We start from the raw sequence: 20685 nt of genomic DNA, 5'->3' as shown, positions 1-20685 counted from the left end.
TAAGATGCAGTTTTCCTATCCTTGCTTCTAAGGAGCATTCTGGGTGTACTTCTTCCAAGACAGATTTGTTCGTTCTTTTGGCAGTCCATGGTATATTCAGTATTCTTCGCCAACACCACCATTCAAAGGCATCAATTCTTCTTCGGTCTTCCTTATTCACTGTCCAGCTTTCACATGCATATGATGCAATTGAAAATACCATGGTTAGGGTCAGGTGTACCTTAGTCTTCAAGGTGACATCTTTGCTTTTCAACACTTTAAAGAGGTTTGGGGCTAGTGGCTACCTGTAAAAACGGCATGGGGTGGTGTCTGACCTCCTCTAACTTCATCAAGGAGTGGAATCAAGATCAACAGCCCAGGGCTGATTCCTATGAGGCAGAGGTCAGGCATGGCTCCTCTCTCTCCACTATCTTTACCAACTCTGACACCAACCATCCCTCCCATGGCACTCTCTATTTCTCTGCTGGGTTCAATAATTCACTGCTATGGCCACACAGAACTCACAGACCATACTTATGATTAGGGGGGCTATTAGGGGAGTAACAGGTTACAATTCAGGCTCAGAAACACTGAGGATACAGTTCTTCCATCAGGACAGCCATGCGTGCAGGTACACCTTTCCCTGGCCAGGTATAAAATAATATAATCATAGCTAGCTTGTATTCCTCCCTTATTCCATGTCACAGGCAAGACTTGGATTGGTCATCCTAGGACAGGTGCCACCACTGGTCCCATCTGCAGGGGTATGGGGCGGGATAGTGAGCATAAAACATACCTGCCAAATGGCTGCCCCTTCTATAGGCCCATGATCACAGCAGGTGCCACCAGGGTGACCATTGTCCCAGTTTATGCCAAGGTAATTATAAACAGGAACTCCTTTCACTTTCAAGAGAGCCCCAGTTTGGATAATAAATTGCACAGTTACAGTAGCCATGATTGGCACATCAGTGCACTGGGCAGTGAGCAGAACTTTAAAGGTGATGTCAAGAAATATAGGATTATTCCAGGGGAAGAAGAGTTGAAAGAACAGTAGTTTCAGAGGAAGTGAATAAAGTTTATTTTCACCTCTGAAAAATAAATTCCGGTTCATTAACAACTCTGTATAAGAGTGTAATGAACAATTAAAAAAAAAAACATTGTTCTCTGGGAAATAAATTCGGCCAGAGGCTTTCGCCCCTTGTAGAGTTTTCTTTGAAATAAATGATAAAAACCAAACACCAAACCCACTGCCGTTGAGTTGATTCCGACTCATAACAACCCTATAGGACAGAGCAGAACTGCCCTGTAGAGTTTCCAAGGAGCACCTGGTGGATTCGAACTGCCGACCTTTTGGTTAGCAGCCAAGCTCTTAACCACTACACCACCAGGGTTTCCAAAATAAACAATAGGAGGGCAAAAACAGTTTTCCTCCCTTCTTTCTGACATCCAGTCTTTCTTTCCTAGTAGGTGCCCCATCCTTCCTGTAGGATCCCTGGTAGTACAGTGGTTAAGAGCTCCGGCTGCCAACCAAAATGTCGGCTATTGAATCCACCAGCTGCTCCTTGAAAAACCTATGGGGCAGTTCTTTCCTATCCTATAGGGTTGCTGTGAGTCGGAATCAACTTGATGGCAACGAGTTTGATTTGGTTTTTATCCTTCATGCAAACTCCTTCTTTTCCATCTCCATTCCTGTGGGGTTCTTTTCCCAACTTCCTCCCCCCGTGGTGATAGGTTCTGAGGCCATCCGCTTTTGTCTCTCCCTGTCAAAAGCAAAGACATGCTCATCATCCTAGAATGAGTGATGAGCAGACTGTCCCTCCACAGCTTCACTCACTGCTCGTCTGTCTGCTGTACCAGACGCTGTGTGAGGGTCTGGAGACAGAGCAGGGAACTATTCAGACAGAATCCCTGCCCTAATGGGGTTCACTTTCCACTGAGAGAGAAAGGCTAGAAATAAGTAACAGTATAACACTGGTAGTGGGATTAAGTGCTAGCAAAAAAAATAACCCAGGTAAGGGGACTGGGTGAGACTCAGGTCAGGGAAAAAGTCTCTGAGGTAACGATTATGCAGAGACTGAAGGAAATGGACAGGGAACCATGCAAACCTCTGGGTGAAAAACATCCTAGAACAGGTGACAGCAAGCGCAGAGACCCTGTATTCGTCATCTATTGCTGTGTGACAAGTTACACCAAAACTTAGTGGCTTAAAACAACAAACATTTATTATCCTCACAGTTCCTATGGGTTAGGAATTTGGGAGCAACATAGCTGGGCAGTTCAAGTCCTGGGTCTCTTATGAGGTCGCAGTCAAGATATTGACCAGGGCTGCCCTGGTGGCGTAGTGGTTAAGAGCTCGGCTGCTAACCAAAAGGTTGGCAGTTCAAATCCATCAGCCACTCCTTGGAAACTCTATGGAACAGTTCTACTCTGTCCTATAGGGTTGCTCTGAGTTTGAATTGACGGCAACCGATGAAAACTGATGAATACAGTTCTCTTGATTGCTTCCTTAGGGCTGGAAGATTAGCTTCCAAAGTGCTCATTCACATGACTGGCATGTTGGAGCTCCAGTTCTCGGTGGGAGGCCTCAGCTTCTCTCCACTTAGGCATCTCCACAGGCTGTTTGTGTTCATGGTGGCTGGCTTCCCCTCAAACCTGCATTCTCAACAGGGGTGATAATACCCCAGTGGGGGGTAGATCTCAGATACTACAATGATTTGTAGCCTACATTCAAGAGTATGGAAATTAGGAGTGTCAAATAATTGTGGATATATATATATTTTTTTCCCAGTTCAAGGGGTCTATTTGGAGGCAATTCTAGGAAATGCTGGAGTGGGGAAGTGAGATAGGGAAAGGAGCTGATAAAGGGGATGTTACCAAGCAAGTTACTGCTGTGGGCAACCAGAGCTCAGTCCAGCTGGGGAACTCTGGGAGACAGTGTAGCATGCGCACCTCAGAGTTGACTTAAGGACAGGGAGCTGGGGTGTTTCTCCACCATTTTCCTGCCTGTCATTAGTCAAAGGCATCTTTCTGAAGCATTAACTCTTCATCACTCCGGCTTGCCCTATATGTTGTCCATGTCTGCTCCCGGGACCAGAAATGAAGACCCCAGACCAGGAGTAGAAGGTATTTTTTTTTTTTTTTATTGTGCTTTAAGTGAAAGTTTACAAACCAAGTCAGTCTCTCATACAAAAATTTATATACGCCTTGCTATATATGGGTTTTCTGGTTATATACTCCTAATTGTTCTTCCCCTAATGAGACAGCACACTCCTTCCCCCTCCACTCTCTATTTTCATGTCCATTCGGCCAGCTTCTGACCCCCTCTGCTCTCTTATCTCCCCAAGGAGTAGAAGGTATTTTTTGTAGATGTATTTTAAAATCATCATCGGCCCTGGGGTGGAAATGAGAGGCAGGAAGAAAGTTGGTGGGGCCTGACCAGACTGAGGAAGGGTGGGGCCGGAGCAGAATAGAGATAAGCTTGGAAAGGTGGGCAGGGGAAGGACCACGTAGAGGCTCCAGATCATGGTGAGGGAGAGTCATTGGAGGGTGTCAAGGAGGAAAATGACATGATTTGATTGATGCAAATAATTTGACTGAAGTGGAGGGGATGGCTGTTGGTTTCCTTTCCTGAAACATCTATTTCCTGGAAACTGACTGAGAAACAATAGCTTCCATGTAGAAAGCATTCCCCAGATCCAAACCAGAGGGATCACTGTGCTGGATCTTTTAACAACGCGTCGAAATATATGATAGAAAGTTGCTCACCCTTGATGCCACCTCACTTGTGTGACTTTTATTCCATTGTCCCAGAAAGATACCGATTTTCTTGTGCTCCTTCTTCCTTATACCCTTGGCTCTGTAGAATGCCCGAGCCATAGGTCTTCACTTTATCCTTTAGTTGCCCCTGTTGAAAACCGGATGTGGTGGGCAGAATATAGCCCTCCAAAGATGTCACGTCCTGATCTCCCAAACCTGGGAATGTGTTACCTTGTATGGCAAAAAGGGCTTTGCAGATATTATTAAATTAAGCATTTTGATATGGGGAGATTATTCTAGATTATTATTCTGGATTATCAGGCTGGGCCCAATGTAATCAGACAGGTCCGCATATGAGGGAGACGGGTGAGTCAGGATCAGAGAAGGAGATGACAGGATGGATGGAGAGGTTAGAGTGATGCAATTGCTGGCAGCCAAGGAATGTGGACAGCCCCTAGAAGCTGGAAAAAGCAAGGAAATAGATTGTCCCCTAGAGGCTCCAGAAGGCACGCAGCCCTGCCAATACCTTGACTTTATCCAGGTGATACCCATTTCAGACTTCTGTGCTGTTTTTAGCCAGTAAGTTAGTGGAAATTTGTTAACACAGCAGTAAGAGACTAATATACCGGTTCTGAGTTCAAGCCGTCCTGCCTGACTCTCTTCTTCCAGCTCATCTCTTCCCCAAGCGTACCTTCCCCTACCCCCAGCTACCCTTCAGAACTGCCCTCTAGACTCCCATGAAACTAGCTGTCATGAAAAACAAGGCTCCCTGACCATATATGGCAGAGAGGGCTCAGCCAGCATGCTACCTAGAATGTGCCAAGGGAAGGGGGAGTGACCCCATGTCAGTGGGATTTAAGGGAGGAGAGTGACCACCTAGTCCAGCTGTAATGGCACCACTGATGCCAATGCTTTTGGTTGACTTCGCATTTGTAGGAGATGCTCCTGTGCCATCTTTTTTGCCACGATCCTTTTTCAGGGACAGATTTCTCAGATTCCTTTTATCTTCTCATTGGGTTGGATTGGTAACATTGTGCGTTTAACTTCATGTCTCTCTGTATTGGCTGACTATATTAAATTATTGGGTTCCTCCAAAATGTCTGAGGGTTCCCCTTCTGTTACTTAGTTCTCCGATTTCACTTGTGCTGTCTTTCTTCACCTAACTTTCCTACCTTTCTTAATTAATTATATTTCCCATTTATGGTTCTTATAAACTCTTTTTAGTCTATAAAACTCCCTAATGACCTCTTTGTATAGGGGCTGTCTTAGTCATCTAATGCTGCTGTAACAGAAATACCACAAGTGGATGGCTTTAACAAACAGATTTATTCACTCACACTTTAGAAGGCTAGAAGTCCGAATTTGGGGTGCCAGCTCTAGGCGGAGGCTTTGTCTCTCTGTTGGCTTTAGAGGAAGGTCCTTGTCTCTTTGATCTTCTGCTTCTGGGTGATCTTCAAGTGGTTTGGCATCTTTCTTCCCCTATCTCTGCTTTTTGCTTGTTTTAATCTCTTTTATATCTCAGAAGAAATTGACTCAAGACACACCCTGTAATAATCCTGCCTCATTAACATAGCAAAGACAACTCGTTCCTGGATGGGATTATAACCACAGGCACAGAGGTTAGAATTTACAACACGTATTTCTGGGAGACATAATTCAATCCATAACAGAGGCATATGCTCTTTTTTTTTTTTTTTTTTTTTACACCAGGCAGAAACTTAGAAGTCTCTGAGTTTTTGTTCTTTGCTGCCTCATCAATGTTGACAATATAAATGTGGTAGAGATAAAAATTATCATTCTTGTCCCACTAGTCTCTTTACTGTGTTAAATAGTCGTGTGTCAAGACTGCTTTGGCAGAAGCCTTACTTCCTTGGTCCACACAAGATTTAGATGACAAAGTATTTTCTTGGAATATGACATCCGAATCTCCTTTAACCTGGACTGCCTTTGTTGTTGTTGTTGTTGTTGTGTGCCATTGAGTCAATTCCGACTCATAGCAACTATATAGAACAGAGTAGAACTGCCCCATAGAGTTTCAAAGGAGTGACTGGTGGATTCAAACTGCTGATCCTTTCAATTCGCAGCCTGAGCTCTTAACTGCTGCACCACCAGGACTCCTGGACTCCCTTACCCTCCTTTATTTTCACTTTCCAGTTTGTCTTTGCATTTTTTTCCCTTCAGAATACACACTGATATGCCCTCCTGACCCATTTTGATTTTGACCTTCGATGCTGCCTTTTTTTCTTGCCATCTCTTACTCCCCCACCCTCTTCTCTCATCTCCACCCCTGGCCCTTTATGGATTTGTGCTTTGCCCAGTTGCTCATAGTTCTACTTTCTTCTTTACTCAGAAAATTTTATTGAATGTGCTAACATTGTGCTGGGGTTATGAAGAGCAATAAGACTTGATCATTGTCTTTAAGAGACAGACTTTCTAGGGGTGGGGTTGGACAAACACTAAATAGACAATAGATACGTGATAACTTTGGTGAAGGGTGATACAGTACACAGTACTGGGGAAACCAGCACAACTTGTCCGAGGCAAGGTCATGGAAGCTCCATAGACACATCCAAACTCTCTGAGGAGCCGAATTACGGGCTGAGGGCTGTGGGGACCATGGTCTTGGGGAATATCTAGCTCAAAGACATAACATAGTTTATAAAGAAAATGTTCTACATTCTACTTTGGTGAGTAGTGTCTGGGGTCTTAAAAACTTGTCAGTGGCCATCAAGATTCTCCACTGGTCTCACCCTGCCGGGAGCAAGGGAGAATGAAGAAGACCAAAGACACAAGGGAAAGATTAGTCTACAGGACTAAAGGACCACAACTACCACAGCCTCCAGAAGACTGAGTCCAGCACAACTAGACGGTGCCCATCTACCACTACTGACTGCTGTGACAGGGATCACAATAGAGGGTCCCGGACAGAGTTGGAGGAAAATGTAGGACAAAATCCTAACTCACACGGACACAAAAAGATCAGACTTGCTGGTCTGACAGAGACTGAAGAAACCCCAAGGGTATGGACCCCAGAAACACTTTTAGCTCCAGTAATGAAGTCACTCCTGAGGTTCACCCTTCAGCCAAAGATTAGACAGGCCCATAAAATAAAACGAGACTAAATGGGCACACAAGCCCAGGGGTAAGGATGAAAAGGCAAGAGGGGACAGGAAAACTGACAACAGGGAACCCGAAGTCGAGAAGGGGAGGGTGTTGACATGTTATGGAGTTCACAACCAATGTCTTAAAACAGTATGTGATTAATTATTTAATGAGAAACTAGTTTGCTCTGTAAACCTTCATCTAAAGTACAAAAAAAAAAGCTCTTTAAAGCAAAAAAAAAAAAGAGAGAGAGACAGACTTTCTAGACCTTGTTTTTCATTATTATATTATAATTAAGATTCAACATCATGACATGTTTACTAAGTTTGTATGGTGCTGGGTGAGAGACGAAATACTTAGTCACATCTTCCTGCAAGAGCCTGATTGCTCAGCTAAGACGTGGACACATTAAGAGCTAAATAAAAGCACAACCCCAGTCACAAATCAGCATGTGATTGTTTGCCAAATAATTGGCACGTTGGCTCTGTAAGTTCCAAAGAGAATGAGATCTCTGGAGCCTGAAATGGTCTGGGATATCATATTTTTTAAAGGAAGAGGGACTTGAGCACTTGAGCTAGTCCTGGAAGTAACAGTAGGATTTGGACAGACAGATTGTGATTCGGATGATGGGGATGGGAGAGAAGTGGAGAGAGGTAAGCAGGGGTAGAGGGAATGAGCTCAGGGCCAAGGAGACTGGTAGAACCAGAGGGTGCCAAACCCAAACCCATTGCCGTTGAGTCAATTCTGACTCATAGTTACCCTATAGGACAGAGTAGAGCTGCCCCATAGGGTTTCCAGGACTGTAAATCTTTACACATGGCATACTGCCACAGCTTTCTCCCACAGAGTGGCTGGTGGGTTGGAACCACCAACATTTGGGTTAGCAGCTGAATGCCTAACCACTTCGCTACCAGAGCTCCTTCAATCAGACGGTAGTAGGAAGTAAATCTGGAAGGACAGATTGGGAAGAGACTGTAGGAGGTCTGGAGCGTGAGACCAGGCAGTTTTTAGAGTTGTATCCATTCCAGAGAATGAGCAGATGGGATTCTGCCCATTAATCGTTCCTTTTCTATTTTTATACTGCATGCAGCCATCCCAAAGCACTGCTCCCCCTTAGCCACAGCTACACACTGTGTGGGTACCTGTGCCTCCTGGATCTTTGTAAGCTTCCTTTTATTTTTCCGAACCCGTGGATTTCTTACAGATATTCCAATCACAGTGTTTTCATGTGTTTCATTTGTCTCTGATGCAATATCATTTTGTATGATCCCCAACAAAAATGGGTTGCTTATTAGAGCAATGACTTTCTCCAGATCCAGGCTTGAAATCACCTTCCCATACACTGTACTTGCCCATCGAGTAGCTTCTGATCTGACACCTAGACTGACAACAGCAGCCAAGTGACTCACACTGCACCAGACTTGGGGTCGGGGGGGCAAATCCGATACACATCTTCTGTTTTCTTTTGAGAAATTGATGTAAAATCAGCCTCTGTGACTTAAGTACTAAAGGGAATACCTGCTGCTTAGCTTGGTGCTGTTTGTGGAGTCACAGTAGAGAGTGTGATGGGAAGCTGTGATGCCTGGGAGTCTTCAGCCTCTAAAAGAAGACTCTGAAGTCTTTCTGAACCAAAGCTTTGGTGTGTGTTGCTTCTCTTCCTAGAATGCCCTCTCCCCTCTTCACCTGAATGAGGTTATTTTTTCTCTGTAGAGCATCTAAATTTCTCTTCAGAGTACTTATTTGAGACAATTGAGAGGTTACTGGCAACAATTTATTGGACTATTCCTCCATCCAACAATTAACTGCATGTCACTCCATTTTATTACTGATAGGGCAGGGCATATATGACTACCATATCCATGAATGACCAGGGAAGTGTTTGTCATCTAAGAAGTATGTTTTATTTCAACCCCCTGAGCAATAATCAATTCTTTAGTGATTCAGTTTCCTGGAACCCCCAAACAGAACTCCCAGAATATCTGTTTGACTCACTGGTATTACTTACCTAGCATCTGTAGAGGGATGTACTTTGTATGGAGTATCACGGAGTAGGAGTACCACATATGTCCACGGACCCACCAGCAAGACTGGATTCCATCAGTGAACTCCACAGCTACCTGTATAGGTAGAGACTACAGAATGAGCAGTTTGTATGAGACAAAGCACTTGTGTTTATAGCAAGAGGCAGCCCGTGGCAAAGGGCCTATTCACATTTATGGTAGGGACTTTGGTTGCCCCCAGGGTGACACAGCTGAAATATCATGGCAGATAACAACCCACATCTCCTTGAAAGGAGGGCAGCCAGACAACTTCAGCTTCACCTGCTTCTTTCCCTCCCCTTACAACCAGTCAGTCATCAACCTGCTGGCCATCTCCTAAGTAGTACTCATTTGTCCATGTCTTTCCATCCCCATGGCCACCATCCCAGTCCTGGCTGTCATCACCTCTTACCTGTTGCCAAAGTTTCCAACTGATCTTCCCAATTCCTCACTTGCTCCACTCTGATCTCCATATTAAAAAAAAAAACATTGACATCAAGTTGATTCCAACTCATAGCGATGTATAGGACAGAGTAGAACTGCCCCATAGGGTTTCCAAGGAGTAGCTGGTGGACTCGAACTGCTGACCTTTTGATCAGCAGCTGAACTCCTAACCACTACACAATCAACCCCAATCTCCACATTGCTGTTTAAAATAGCCTTGAAAAATATTTGGATTGGATTTTATCACTCCCCCACTTAAAACCCTCCAGTGATTTACTACTGCTTTTAAATTAAAACTCAAAATCCTCAACAAGGCCCTGCCTGGTGATCTGGCTCTTCTCTGCTTCCCCAGACCCCTTGCCACTTGCTGAATTCCAGCCACACAGACCTTTACAGTTCTTTCAGAGTGCCAAGCTCATAACTAAAGCTTTGGCGCACGCTGCTTCTCTTCCTGGAGTGCACTCTCCCCTCTTTGCCTTCTGGCCTCAGCTTAAACATCACTTCGTCAGGGAGGCCCTCCCTCACCATCCTTAGGTGCTCTAGGTTAGGTACTCTCCCAAAGCACTCAGCTCTTCGTAGTTCTTTATACACTTGAAATTTTTTGTGTTCAGATTATAAATATTTTCTTTCTTTTCTTTTTTAGTGTTTTTCTTTTCCACTAAACTGTAAACTCCATGAGGGCAAAGGCATATCTCTTCTATCAGCTCCAGGATCCCCGTGCCTAGGCCTGTTGCTGTTGAGTCGATTCTGTCTCATAGCAGTCCTGTAGGACAGAGTAGAACTGCCCCACAGGGTTTCCAGGGAGCAGCTGGCAGGTTCAAACTGCTGACCTTTTGGTTAGGAGCCGAGCTCTTAACCACTACACCACCAGGACTCTGACAATAGTAGCTCAGTAAACATTTGTTGCCTGTCCAGTCAGCTCCCTGTGTGGCTCTCTTTGGGACCTCATCTGTACCAAAATGCTGACTCAGCCCCTGCTACATATAAGGCTTCAACAAGTACAGCGATAGGAATAATAAAAGCTAGAATAAAACCTGAGCCTTAAGAGAAAGGCAAAATGTTTCAGAGAAGGAAGAGGAGACATCTAGTCGCAAAATTCCTGCAAAAATGTTATCCACGTTGAACAATTTCGGTGACCTTTAGTTTCTACTTTTTTTCATTCCTTCTTTTCTTAAATATCAAGTGTAATATTTAACCAGCAGCCGTGGTGCTGGGCATTTTTCCAGAGGGTTCCTCAAGCCAGTGGCTCTAAATGAAGACAGTATTGCCCTCTAGAGGGCACTTAGGAAATTTGTGGGGGCCCGTTTGGTTTCCCAGTGATTGGGGGAGCTGTTGGCATTTAGTGGGCAAGGACCAGGGGGGCCGGGCATTCTGCAGTGCTCAGGGCAGTTCTGCACAATGGGAATTTTTCCACATTCCTGTGGCTGTTCAATGTCCTGCCAACACAGACACACCACAAATACAGATTGGTAATTCCTTAGTCTTCAATAACGTGAAGAAGGGTTTTCAAAAAATTGCCAAAAAAAAAAAAGCCTAGTAATTTAAAAGATGGTTTTTATGGAGAGGGAAGCTTAAGAGGAATAAAGTCATAGCATCAAAATTATTGGAAAATTTACTCTGCACACATTTTTTTCTACTAAATGAAATATAGCATTTCTATGTATATATGAAAATACGACTGCACTCTTGCTCTGAAAATTGGATCAGAGGAGACTTGAGGCTCTTAACAAATTTAGAGCCACATATTGTTAAATCAGTGGAGATACGTGGAATGTAGGCATCTCATTTGATTTTGTTGCCATCTCGCGTATTTTTTAAGATTTTGAGTAAAAAATGACTCATTGAACTGCTGTATTTTGGGGTTGCTGCTGTTTTTCACTCTAACACACAACTTCTTGTATTATTACTCTTTCTTAGAACAAACCATGCACTGAGTGTATATTTCAAGCTATGGTGAGATTTGAAGAAACAGGCCAAGTTTTCTGTGATTACTTCCTACTACCTAATGCTAAGTCATAAAACAGAGAATTGTTTTGACACCACACTTATAAATATGGTCTTTTTCCCCTCTATTTTCTCATCTTGTCTGTAACTTTCTCTGTAACTTGTCTTGCTACGCTAACTTCTTTTTTTTTTTATTGTACTTTAAGTGAAAGTTTACAAATCCAGTCACTCTCTCATATAAAAACTTACATACACCTTGCTATGTACTCCTAGTTGCTCTCCCCCTAATTAGCACTCTCCTCCTCTCCACCCTGTATTCCCCATGTCCATTCAACCAGCTCCTGTCCCCCTCTGCCTTCTCATCTTGCCTCCAACAGGAGCTGCCAACATAGTCTCATGTTGTCTACTTGAGCCAAAAACTCACTCCTCACCAGTATCATTTTCTACCTTATAGTCCAGTCCAATCCCTGTCTGAAGAGTTGGCTTTGGGAATGGTTCCAGTCTTGGGCTAACAGAAGGTCTGGGGACCATGACCTCTGGGGTCCTTGCAGTCTCAGACCATTAAGTCTGGTCTTTTTATGGGAATTTGAGGTCTGCATCCCACTGTTCTGTTCCATCAGGATTCTCTGTTGTGTTCCCTGTCAGGGCAGTCACTGGTTGTAGCTGGGCACCATCTAGCTCTTCTGGTCTCAAGCCGATGTAGTTTCTGGTTTATGTGGCCTTTTCTGTCTCTTGGGCTCATAATTAGCTTGCGTCTTTGGTGCTCTTCATGCTCCTTTGCTCCAGGTGGGTCGAGACCAGTTGATTATGCTGACTTCTCTTAAGGTTATTTTCTTCCCTCTCTTAAATATATGTCTGCTCTGTTTTTTATCGTAACACTGATTTTTGTTCTAATATCTGTACACCCATATACATATGTGCTTCCACTTTCCTGTACTGCTTGTACTGTGTAGTTTTTGATTGTTTGCTTTTAAATCCAAAATTCGTTATGACAATTTCATTGTATCTTCTAATGTACCTGAATATTTACATATTGAGATAATCTTGCCTCAACATTTTCATATTGAAAGAAGTATCATCATAATTCACTTTCCTTTTATTTCTTCTTGATATTATAGTTAGGGTTTTACAATTTCTTTTCTTAGATTATTCGTATGGATACTTTCCTTTTATTTCTTCTTGATATTATAGTTAGGGTTTTACAATTTCTTTTCTTAGATTATTCGTATGGATAGTTACCAGTAAATTTCCATTCAGGATGATAAAGGGGACATTACTAAATATCTGTTACAAAAAGTGGGGATTCATTCCGATAGAGTAGAGAACCACTATCTTAAGCAATCTCAAAATCCCCTTGGAAGTTGGCTACAGTTAGGATGCCTGCTCCTTGGTTTGCCTGAAACAGTCTGTGTGGACTCCTGTTATCCTGGCATAATTATTATCGTGTCCTTCTCGCTGTCCAGAGTCCCCGTTTGGATGATAAATGATATCGCCACAGATCGCCAAAAGCACTTCAGCTCCTTACAGTCTTGATTGCATTCTTCCATTTTCGAGCCATATTCTGTCTCAATTCAGTCTTTTTATATCCTTTGACAAAAAGTGCTAGGCCTGTTTTTAACCTCTCCACCATTAAACTTTGCCTCCTAAACTTGCCAGCACTTTCTTTCACTCGTCCCTGAGTAATTTAAGAAGACTGTTTAAAATACCTTCGGTGGCTTGGCCGTTTCTTTTCTTCACCAGCTTGCTCCTGTCTTCACCCATTCTCTTTACTCTTCTATTTTTGGTATTTCTACCTTACTCCCCTTTCCACATTTTTTCTACATAGCCTTACTGTTCTGCCACATTTTCATACTTTCCCAAAATTCATTTGACCTTATCTGACAATTTGCAACCTCAAATTTTTTCCTATAAATAGGTCCTGTAATTTTAGCCAAAATTCTTTTTTTGTTTTGATGTAAACTCTCCGGTGTGAACTCACGTGAAAATAAGCATCCCTCAGTTCCATTTTTAGCTGACTGCTTTATGCTGGGGCGGATTATTCAGATTATCAAGGTAAGCACAGTGCTTACCTTGCTTACCGGATCATCTGCGGCAAACAACTTCACATTTTTTCACCCCCTCGAAGATTCTGCTTCTAGGTATGGCCAGCCTCTGTCTCTCTCCCAACCCCAAAGCACCTTCATACAGAATCAAACCCTCTTTTCAAATTTATCATCCCTGACAGGGGCGGCTGACCCAGCAAGGTAAGCACAGGCTTAGTTGTGCTTACTTACTAATCTATGGTGAATAGTTTCACTACAGATGATGTGATATTGTATAATCCACCCCTGCCTTTCTGTGTTACCTTTGAACAAACCATAAACTGCTCTCACCCTGACATGGCAGAATCTCTAAGCAGCATTCTTTTGCTATGTTTTGGGGAAATGCCATATTTTTGCTTTTGTTTTATTTTTTAAGGAATAAACTGTTTAGTTCCCAAGAGTTTTGAAGATGATCAGTCAAATTTTTATCAAATCTTTACTCCAGGATGAACTCATATGAGTGATATAGTAGAATTTATAAGTGTAGTGGTTAAAGACATACATTATTTTTTAGATGGGAATGTTAGTCATTGGGAATGTGGGTAATGTTGTCATATAAAACAAACAAAAAAAAACCCCAAACCCGTTGCCATCGGGTCAATTCCGACTCATAGCATCCCTATAAGAAAGAGTAGAACTGCCCCGTAGGGTTTCCAAGGAACACCTGGTGGATTCAAACTGCCAGCCTTTTGGTTAGCTGCCTGAGCTCTTAACCACTATGCCACTAGGGCTCCCCTCTTTGGATACCAGGATCTTTTTCTTTTTTCTTCCTCTCTTTCTTGTGTGTGTGCGTTTGTAAGACCTAGACCATATTTTGTTTTGTTTCTACCATTGTACAAGTAAGCCTTTTGTATTTATAGAAATTTTAGAAAATACAGCTGAATAAAATTACTCAGAGTCCCACCACACAAAAACAATCATTATTAATAACATATTAATGTCTTTTTTCTAGTCTTTTCCCCAAGTTTTGATCATTTTTATTTTTACATAGTTGTGAGCAAATTGAGTAAATGATTTTGTATGTTGCTCTTTTTTTTTTTTTCATAAAATCCATTTATTTAACAAATATTTGAATATCTACTGTTTGCTGGGCACTGGATGTCTCTGATGAGAGAATAAGAAGTCTTGGTGAGGATATTGACAGGGGCCATCAACACATAAACCAAAACCAAACCAAACCCATTGTCTTCTTGTCAGTTCCAACTCATAGTGACCCTATAGGACAGAGTAGAACTGCCCCATACAGTTTCCAAGGAGCACCAGGTGGATTGCAGCTGTAGCACTAAACCACTATGCCACCAGGGTTTCCCATCAGTGCATAGCTGGTGTTTAAAGACATTACCTGCAGGAGGGAGTAAATCAAGCTGAGGAGAGGCCTGGTACTCTGTGGGATGCCAGCATGCAAAGATGGAACCGAGGAGGAGGGTGAGGTGAAATGGGCAACCTGGAGGAAGAAAATCAGATGGCTAATTGTACATTTTACTTAACAATTTATAGTCTTTCTACTGTGTGACAGGTTGTTTTCAATTTCTGCCATTACAAATAAGATCAAGTGAACAGCTTTGTAAACTTCCTTTTCTGTTTTTAGCATCATCTCCTTGGAGTGGAGTCACAGAAAGGGAGGCACTGGTCAAAGAGCAGAGCATCTTTAGAGCTTATGGTTCTTAATTGCTAAAACACTTTCCAGTAGGACCATATGGCTTGCACTTCTTCATATGGTGTCTGAGGGTCTCCGAATCCTGACTGTGAATGCCTTGTGGGTCCTTCCACAAGGTGTTTCCTTTCAGCATCTTAGAAGTTCTTTAACCTTGAACAGAGAATTGGATGACAAGAAGTGAACTCACATGGTGGAATGAAAACTGTGCACAGCTTACGAAATAGTTATGATAAACAGAAACTCATGTCCAGTGATTGCAAATCATATAGAGCCACAACTTAAAGGTGACAGTGGTGTTGGTTACTAATCCCTTTTCACTAAGGTTCTGGTCAAACTTTAAACCAGGAATGGCCGAGAGAAGTAGCTCAGCCATGATATTCCTGCTTCATTCCTATGTTCCTATCTATACATTCATATTGATGTGATCTAGCTTGGCGTTTAGGGAGGTTTACCCCTTTCCAGTAAACTCCCTGCAGATTCCTCATAATAGCTGCCTGTTAATACCAGGGAATGACTTCTACCCTTTTCCATGCCTGACTTGGGTGGGGTTTTATAAACCTGCCAGCTTGTGGCAAAGAGAGAACAACTTCTAGACTAATCACTATCTCAAAAATGCTTCCCCATTCCCCTCCCTCACCCCCATTCCTCAAAAAAAAAAAAAAAAAGAAAGAAAACCCACTACTTTATAATTACTTCCTGGTCACGTTATGAATTATCCCTGCCCAGCTGCAGCAGCTGGATAAGAGGAGCTGACCTCAGCTGCCTTGCTGGGCTTACTATTAACTGCTTCCTGCCCAGTGGACAGCACCTCACTCGGGATTTGCAGTGCCCAGCACAGCAGGGCTGACAGTACCTCACCCAGGACTGGCAGTGCCTCACCCACAGTCACTAGCACCCTGCATGCCAGCATCTCACCCAGGACTCACAATGCCTCCCCCAGGGCTGGCAGTGCCCAGTGCAGCACACTGCAGATTCTGAGTGAGGTGCTGGAACCACTGTAGCTCATCTTCAGTAATCTCTCCTGCTGCACTTCAGCCTATTGGTGTTGGCTGGGCCTTGAGTGGAAGCCTGAGTGTTGATGATGCCACCCATGAGTAGACATGGTGAGAGATGCGCACATGTATCCCCTCTCCCTCAGCTGCATCATTCTGGGGAGAGGTCTTGGATCACCACAGATCAGCCTGAAGTGGAAGGCCAAGCATGATATAGGACCAGCTTAGGAAAGTGATTGAGTGCCGTCCTGATTCTCCCACTGTTACTGGCTTTGTGACCTTGGGTGGGTGACTTAACCTCTCTGAATCTCATTTTCTCATCTGTTTAAAAGATAAAAGGATAATGTACTACCAGCTTCATCAAATTATTATAAGAAATTAATGTGGTGATGTATGTGAAGTACCTACCATCGTGCCTGGCAAGAACCTCTGTCAGGTTTAACTGTCACCATCATTATCTCACCCCACCCCTATTGTTGAATCTTCCTGAATTTCATTGCTCCAAGTTGGTGGCTCAGGCCTGACTCTTCAACCCTCTTTCTGTGTGTTTCTTACTTGTAGGGGGGTTTATGAAGAAGCATGGCCAGCCTGTTGTTTCCAAAACCTTGGGGTAAGTTCTGGGATGTTCAAGCTAGGGTAAGGGTTGAAATGGCTTTTCCTGCTGACTTGACTAGGATAGGTCTAGGAAGTAACTCTTCTTGGGCATCTTAGGTTATAGTAACAAATGGGTGGGATCATAGTAACAAATGGGTGGGATCCTAGTGGGGTATAATGTGTCATTCACACAGAGCCTCCTGACCTAGGCAGACTTTGTGGGTAACCCCTTTGACTGGCCCAGCTGCTGAATGCTGACGAGGTAGGGGATGTAGCCGTAATCTGCAGTGACCTGTAAAAATTGAGTCAATAGTCAGAAGACAAAAATAGGAAAACTTAGAAGAGGCAATCAATATGTGACATTCTCCTGGAAAGTAAACCTTTATTAGCAAGGGTAAGTAACAATAGCTGCTGTAACAGGCAAGCCCCCAAATCGCAATGGTGTAACACAGTGGAAGTTTATTTCTTACTCAAGCAAGGTCCTATTCAGATATTCCTGAACAGGTGGAGGTCCTTTCACGTTATCTTTCAGAGACCTGGGATCCTTCCGTTTTGTGGCTCCGTGGTCTCCTAGGGCCTTGGAGCCTCTGCTGGACCCTTTGCATCTAGCCAGCAGAGTGAGCAAGAGAGAAAGTGTAGAGAATCTCACAGGAGGTTTTTCTATGGATCAGGCCTGGAAGTGGCATACATCACTTCTCTTCTCTCTCTTGGCAAGAACCCAAGCTTTTGACCGGAGCTCAGTAGAATTCAAGTATACCTAACTGCAAGGGAGGAATTGGTAAATGAAGTCTAGCTGCATAACCAGGAGGTAGAAGAAACAGATTTTGGTGCCCCATATTTTTCCAGACAGGACATTAGAAATGTGTTTCTAATGTGTAGAATTCTGTGTTCCCATAAAATTAGGATGACTACCCTTTGTGAGTTTCTGATGCCAACTTACATGGGTGTAGAGAGAGGAGGATCTGAACTGCTGCCTTGTTTGGGGCTGGATTCTCTATACGCTGATTTCTTTCCTGGGGCAGGTTTACAGTCCCTGCAGTGGAGACCCGTCCTAGCATCTGGGGAGAGTGCCCACCAAAGTTTGCTACCAAGCTGGGCCGAGTGGTGGTCAAAGAAGGACAAATGGGACGATTCTCCTGCAAAATCACTGGCCGGCCCCAACCACAGGTCACCTGGCTCAAGGTGAGGTTTCTATCTGCTCTGACTTTGGCCCAGGCCAGGGGACCATGAAAGTTCAGGGCTACAGCCTTGGACTAGTGGCAGTCTGTCTTTCCAGTCAGTTCCTTTTGTTTCAACTATAGCTGATTCTTGAGGGCTCTCTACATGTTTTATAGCAATGCTTGTTCTTGCCCATTTGTACGCTCTCTCTGTCACTCAGACCACAGTGTTCCCATAATTCTCACTCTCACAACATAGCATAAAACTTCTGAGCCAACATAGACCTTGCAATTCTACGAGAGTAGAATTTGAAGTTACGGGACTAGGTTTCTAGATTATGTCTCCCTGGTTCACAAAACATTTGGTATTAGGCAAGTCATTATTTGACTTCTTGGAACCCCTGTTTCCCTGTCTGTGAGGAGGAGATAATACCACTTACTCACAATACTGTTGGGAGGCTCCATGAAGCACTTCATAAGTCATTTAGATAAAAGTGGAGGAGGTGGTGGTGAAGAGGGAAGCAGGGGCAGTGCAAGTGGGATGAGGGGCCTTACATAACAAGGTCAAGGCCAAGGACAGTAGGTTTTTCAAAGATGAAAACTCTTACCTAAAAAGGGGTGATGGGACACATTTTAACCTACTTCCTAATTCTCCTGGACTAATCCTAAAAAAAGAATAAAAGGAAAATTGAAGTGAGGAATATAGGATATCCCACCTCAAACTAGAGCTCCTTTAAAGTTCATTTCCAGACATATGCTCTAAGCTGGACTGAACACCACACACAAACATAGACCTCAAGTCAACCTCCTTGGATCCAAAGACTGCTCTCTGACTCTGTTGCCAGGGCCCCAGAGCAGAGGGCTCTGCTGCCCATGCATTGATGTCTACCCCACCCAGGGAAGGTAGGAAGAAGGAACAACAACACCAAAACGTAAGCAGGCCTCTGTGACCAGACTACCCTATTGCCATCCACAGGGAAACGTTCCTCTGCAGCCGAGTTCCCGTGTGTCCATGTCTGAGAAGAATGGGATGCAAGTTCTGGAAATCCAGGAAGTCGACCAAGATGATGTGGGAGTGTACACGTGCATGGTGGCGAATGGGTCCGGGAAGGCCTCCATGTCTGCTGAGCTTTCTATCCAAGGTATCACGTGGTGGGGACGGGCAGGACAGAATGAGTCCTCTCTGGCATCTGAACCCTTATTCCTTATGCACCTGTTTGTGTACGTATTGCACACTTACGCACCCACGCGTTCCCCAGGGCAAGGTCTTTAAGCAGAAGAAAGGGGTGTGGGGCAGGCAGCATGGACACAGCCACAGAGGAAGATGAGCAGGCTGCCACCTTCACTTGATCCCTACGCTCCACCCCCATGTCAGTGACTTCCGGCCTTTCTTCTCACTCAGACTCCTTTTATATGTCTGTAATTGCAGGCTGAAAAATGGACATGGCTAATATCTTGACATCGCCCCAAATCTGACTTATTTAAAACATAACTCATCATCTACTCTGTCCTTCAAATCAGATGTTTCCTCAATTTAACTGTTTCTACCCAGGGCCCCCATTTTCCTTCTCTTTGATACGTCTTCTCCTTTCCATTCCCCTCAACTCCTCCAAGACCAGCCTGGGGAAGCAGGAGTATGTGGATGGGGGAAGGGGGTTGACGTCACTTCACTGGAGCAGAAACCTTGACTAAGGTGGGATTTGGGGGATCGGGAAAGGAGGTGACCTTCACTCCCTCGTCCTCCTTTCTTAGATTCTCTTCTGTGATTTTCCTCTCCCAGGTGTCCTTCCTTTTTCAGAAACTATTCCTCCTTGCCCTCTTTACCATTTTTTTGTCTTGCCTATTTCTCAGAACCCACAGAAAGAGATTTATTTTACATTGAAACCCAGAACATACATATGTATATAAACGTACTTAACTGAAAGAAGTTTCATAAAACAATACTTAGTACAGTACACAGTAAGTACTCTAGGCCAGTAAAAAAAAAAATCTTGGTTCTGATCATAGAATTTACCTCGCAACCCACTACTGGACGATGACCTGCTATTAAGTGTCTAGAGCGGTATGTTCATCACTCTCCCTTTACTTGTCCTAAACCCCCCTTCCACCCCGCCAAAAAAAAAAAAAATTTCTAAACTAAACCAGTTTCTGTCAAGTCAGTTCCAACTCAATCCCAAGGCACCTCTGGGCAGACTCAATCCCAACCTTTCAGTTAGCGACTAAGCACATTAAACATTTACATCACTCAGGGACTCCATACTGTCCTAGGATTGAATTAAAAACTGTACAGTTCAGAAGTACTTAATGACAAAGTGATACATTGTCTTGGATTTGCTTGAAAATACTCCAGAAAAAAAATTAATTAATAAAAACAAAAAGGAAAAAAAGAAGGGGAAAAAAAAACGAAAAGGAATAGATAAGATGGCAAAATGTTGATATTGCCTTCATCTGGGTAATAATACCTTTCGTGATTTGTTACATCCTTCTCTCTGGTAGTATATATTTTGAAATTTTCCATGGCAAAATTTTTTTACGGAGTGTGCCAGAAAAAATATATATTGTATGTGTTTTTCTTTGAAGAACTGAATGAAATTACATTTTCTGTGTACATTTTGAAAGCAGGTATTTGTCAAAACTGATCACTTTGGGGGTCTGTTTTTGCAGGACACATGCTACTCAAAGATGTATGGGTTTGAAATTTTCAGTAGGGATGTTTATTTTTGAGCACCCCTAGGTTGAATTTGTTCCCTTCTGTAAGCTAGTGGTCAGGAACAGGTCCCATACCCTCAGGGTGTGGTAGGAGAGGCCACTAGGAAAGAGCCAGCTGGAAGGCCAGCACCGCAAGCTCTGACAGTGTGGCCCAGGGCAGGAGGAGTTTATCAGACTAACCACAGAAATTCAGGACCAGGGGAGCCGAGTTAGACCATCAGTGATGGGGCA

At 43.5% G+C, this 20685-nt stretch overlaps 1 protein-coding gene across 2 annotated transcripts in view; it reads left to right on the top strand.

Moving 5' to 3' along the window:
- Positions 1-2793: 2793 nt before the first annotated feature.
- Positions 2794-20685, top strand: part of MYLK (myosin light chain kinase) — a 163867-nt gene continuing 145975 nt past the window's right edge. The window contains exons 1-4 of one of the 2 annotated variants that reach the window (XM_010592906.3): positions 2794-3102; positions 16556-16604; positions 17611-17770; positions 18722-18887. In XM_010592906.3, the coding sequence (XP_010591208.3) occupies positions 3045-3102; positions 16556-16604; positions 17611-17770; positions 18722-18887 (433 nt within the window). In that variant the 5' untranslated portion in view covers positions 2794-3044. The remainder of the gene's footprint in view (positions 3103-16555; positions 16605-17610; positions 17771-18721; positions 18888-20685) is intronic. The other variant, XM_023551699.2, reaches the window with a different exon arrangement.

This window comes from Loxodonta africana, chromosome 1 (genome assembly GCF_030014295.1).
Source record: "Loxodonta africana isolate mLoxAfr1 chromosome 1, mLoxAfr1.hap2, whole genome shotgun sequence".
Classification (NCBI taxonomy): Eukaryota; Metazoa; Chordata; class Mammalia; order Proboscidea; family Elephantidae; genus Loxodonta; species Loxodonta africana.
The sequence above is the reverse complement of the archived record's forward strand: the minus strand, read 5'-3'. Positions and strand labels throughout refer to the sequence as shown.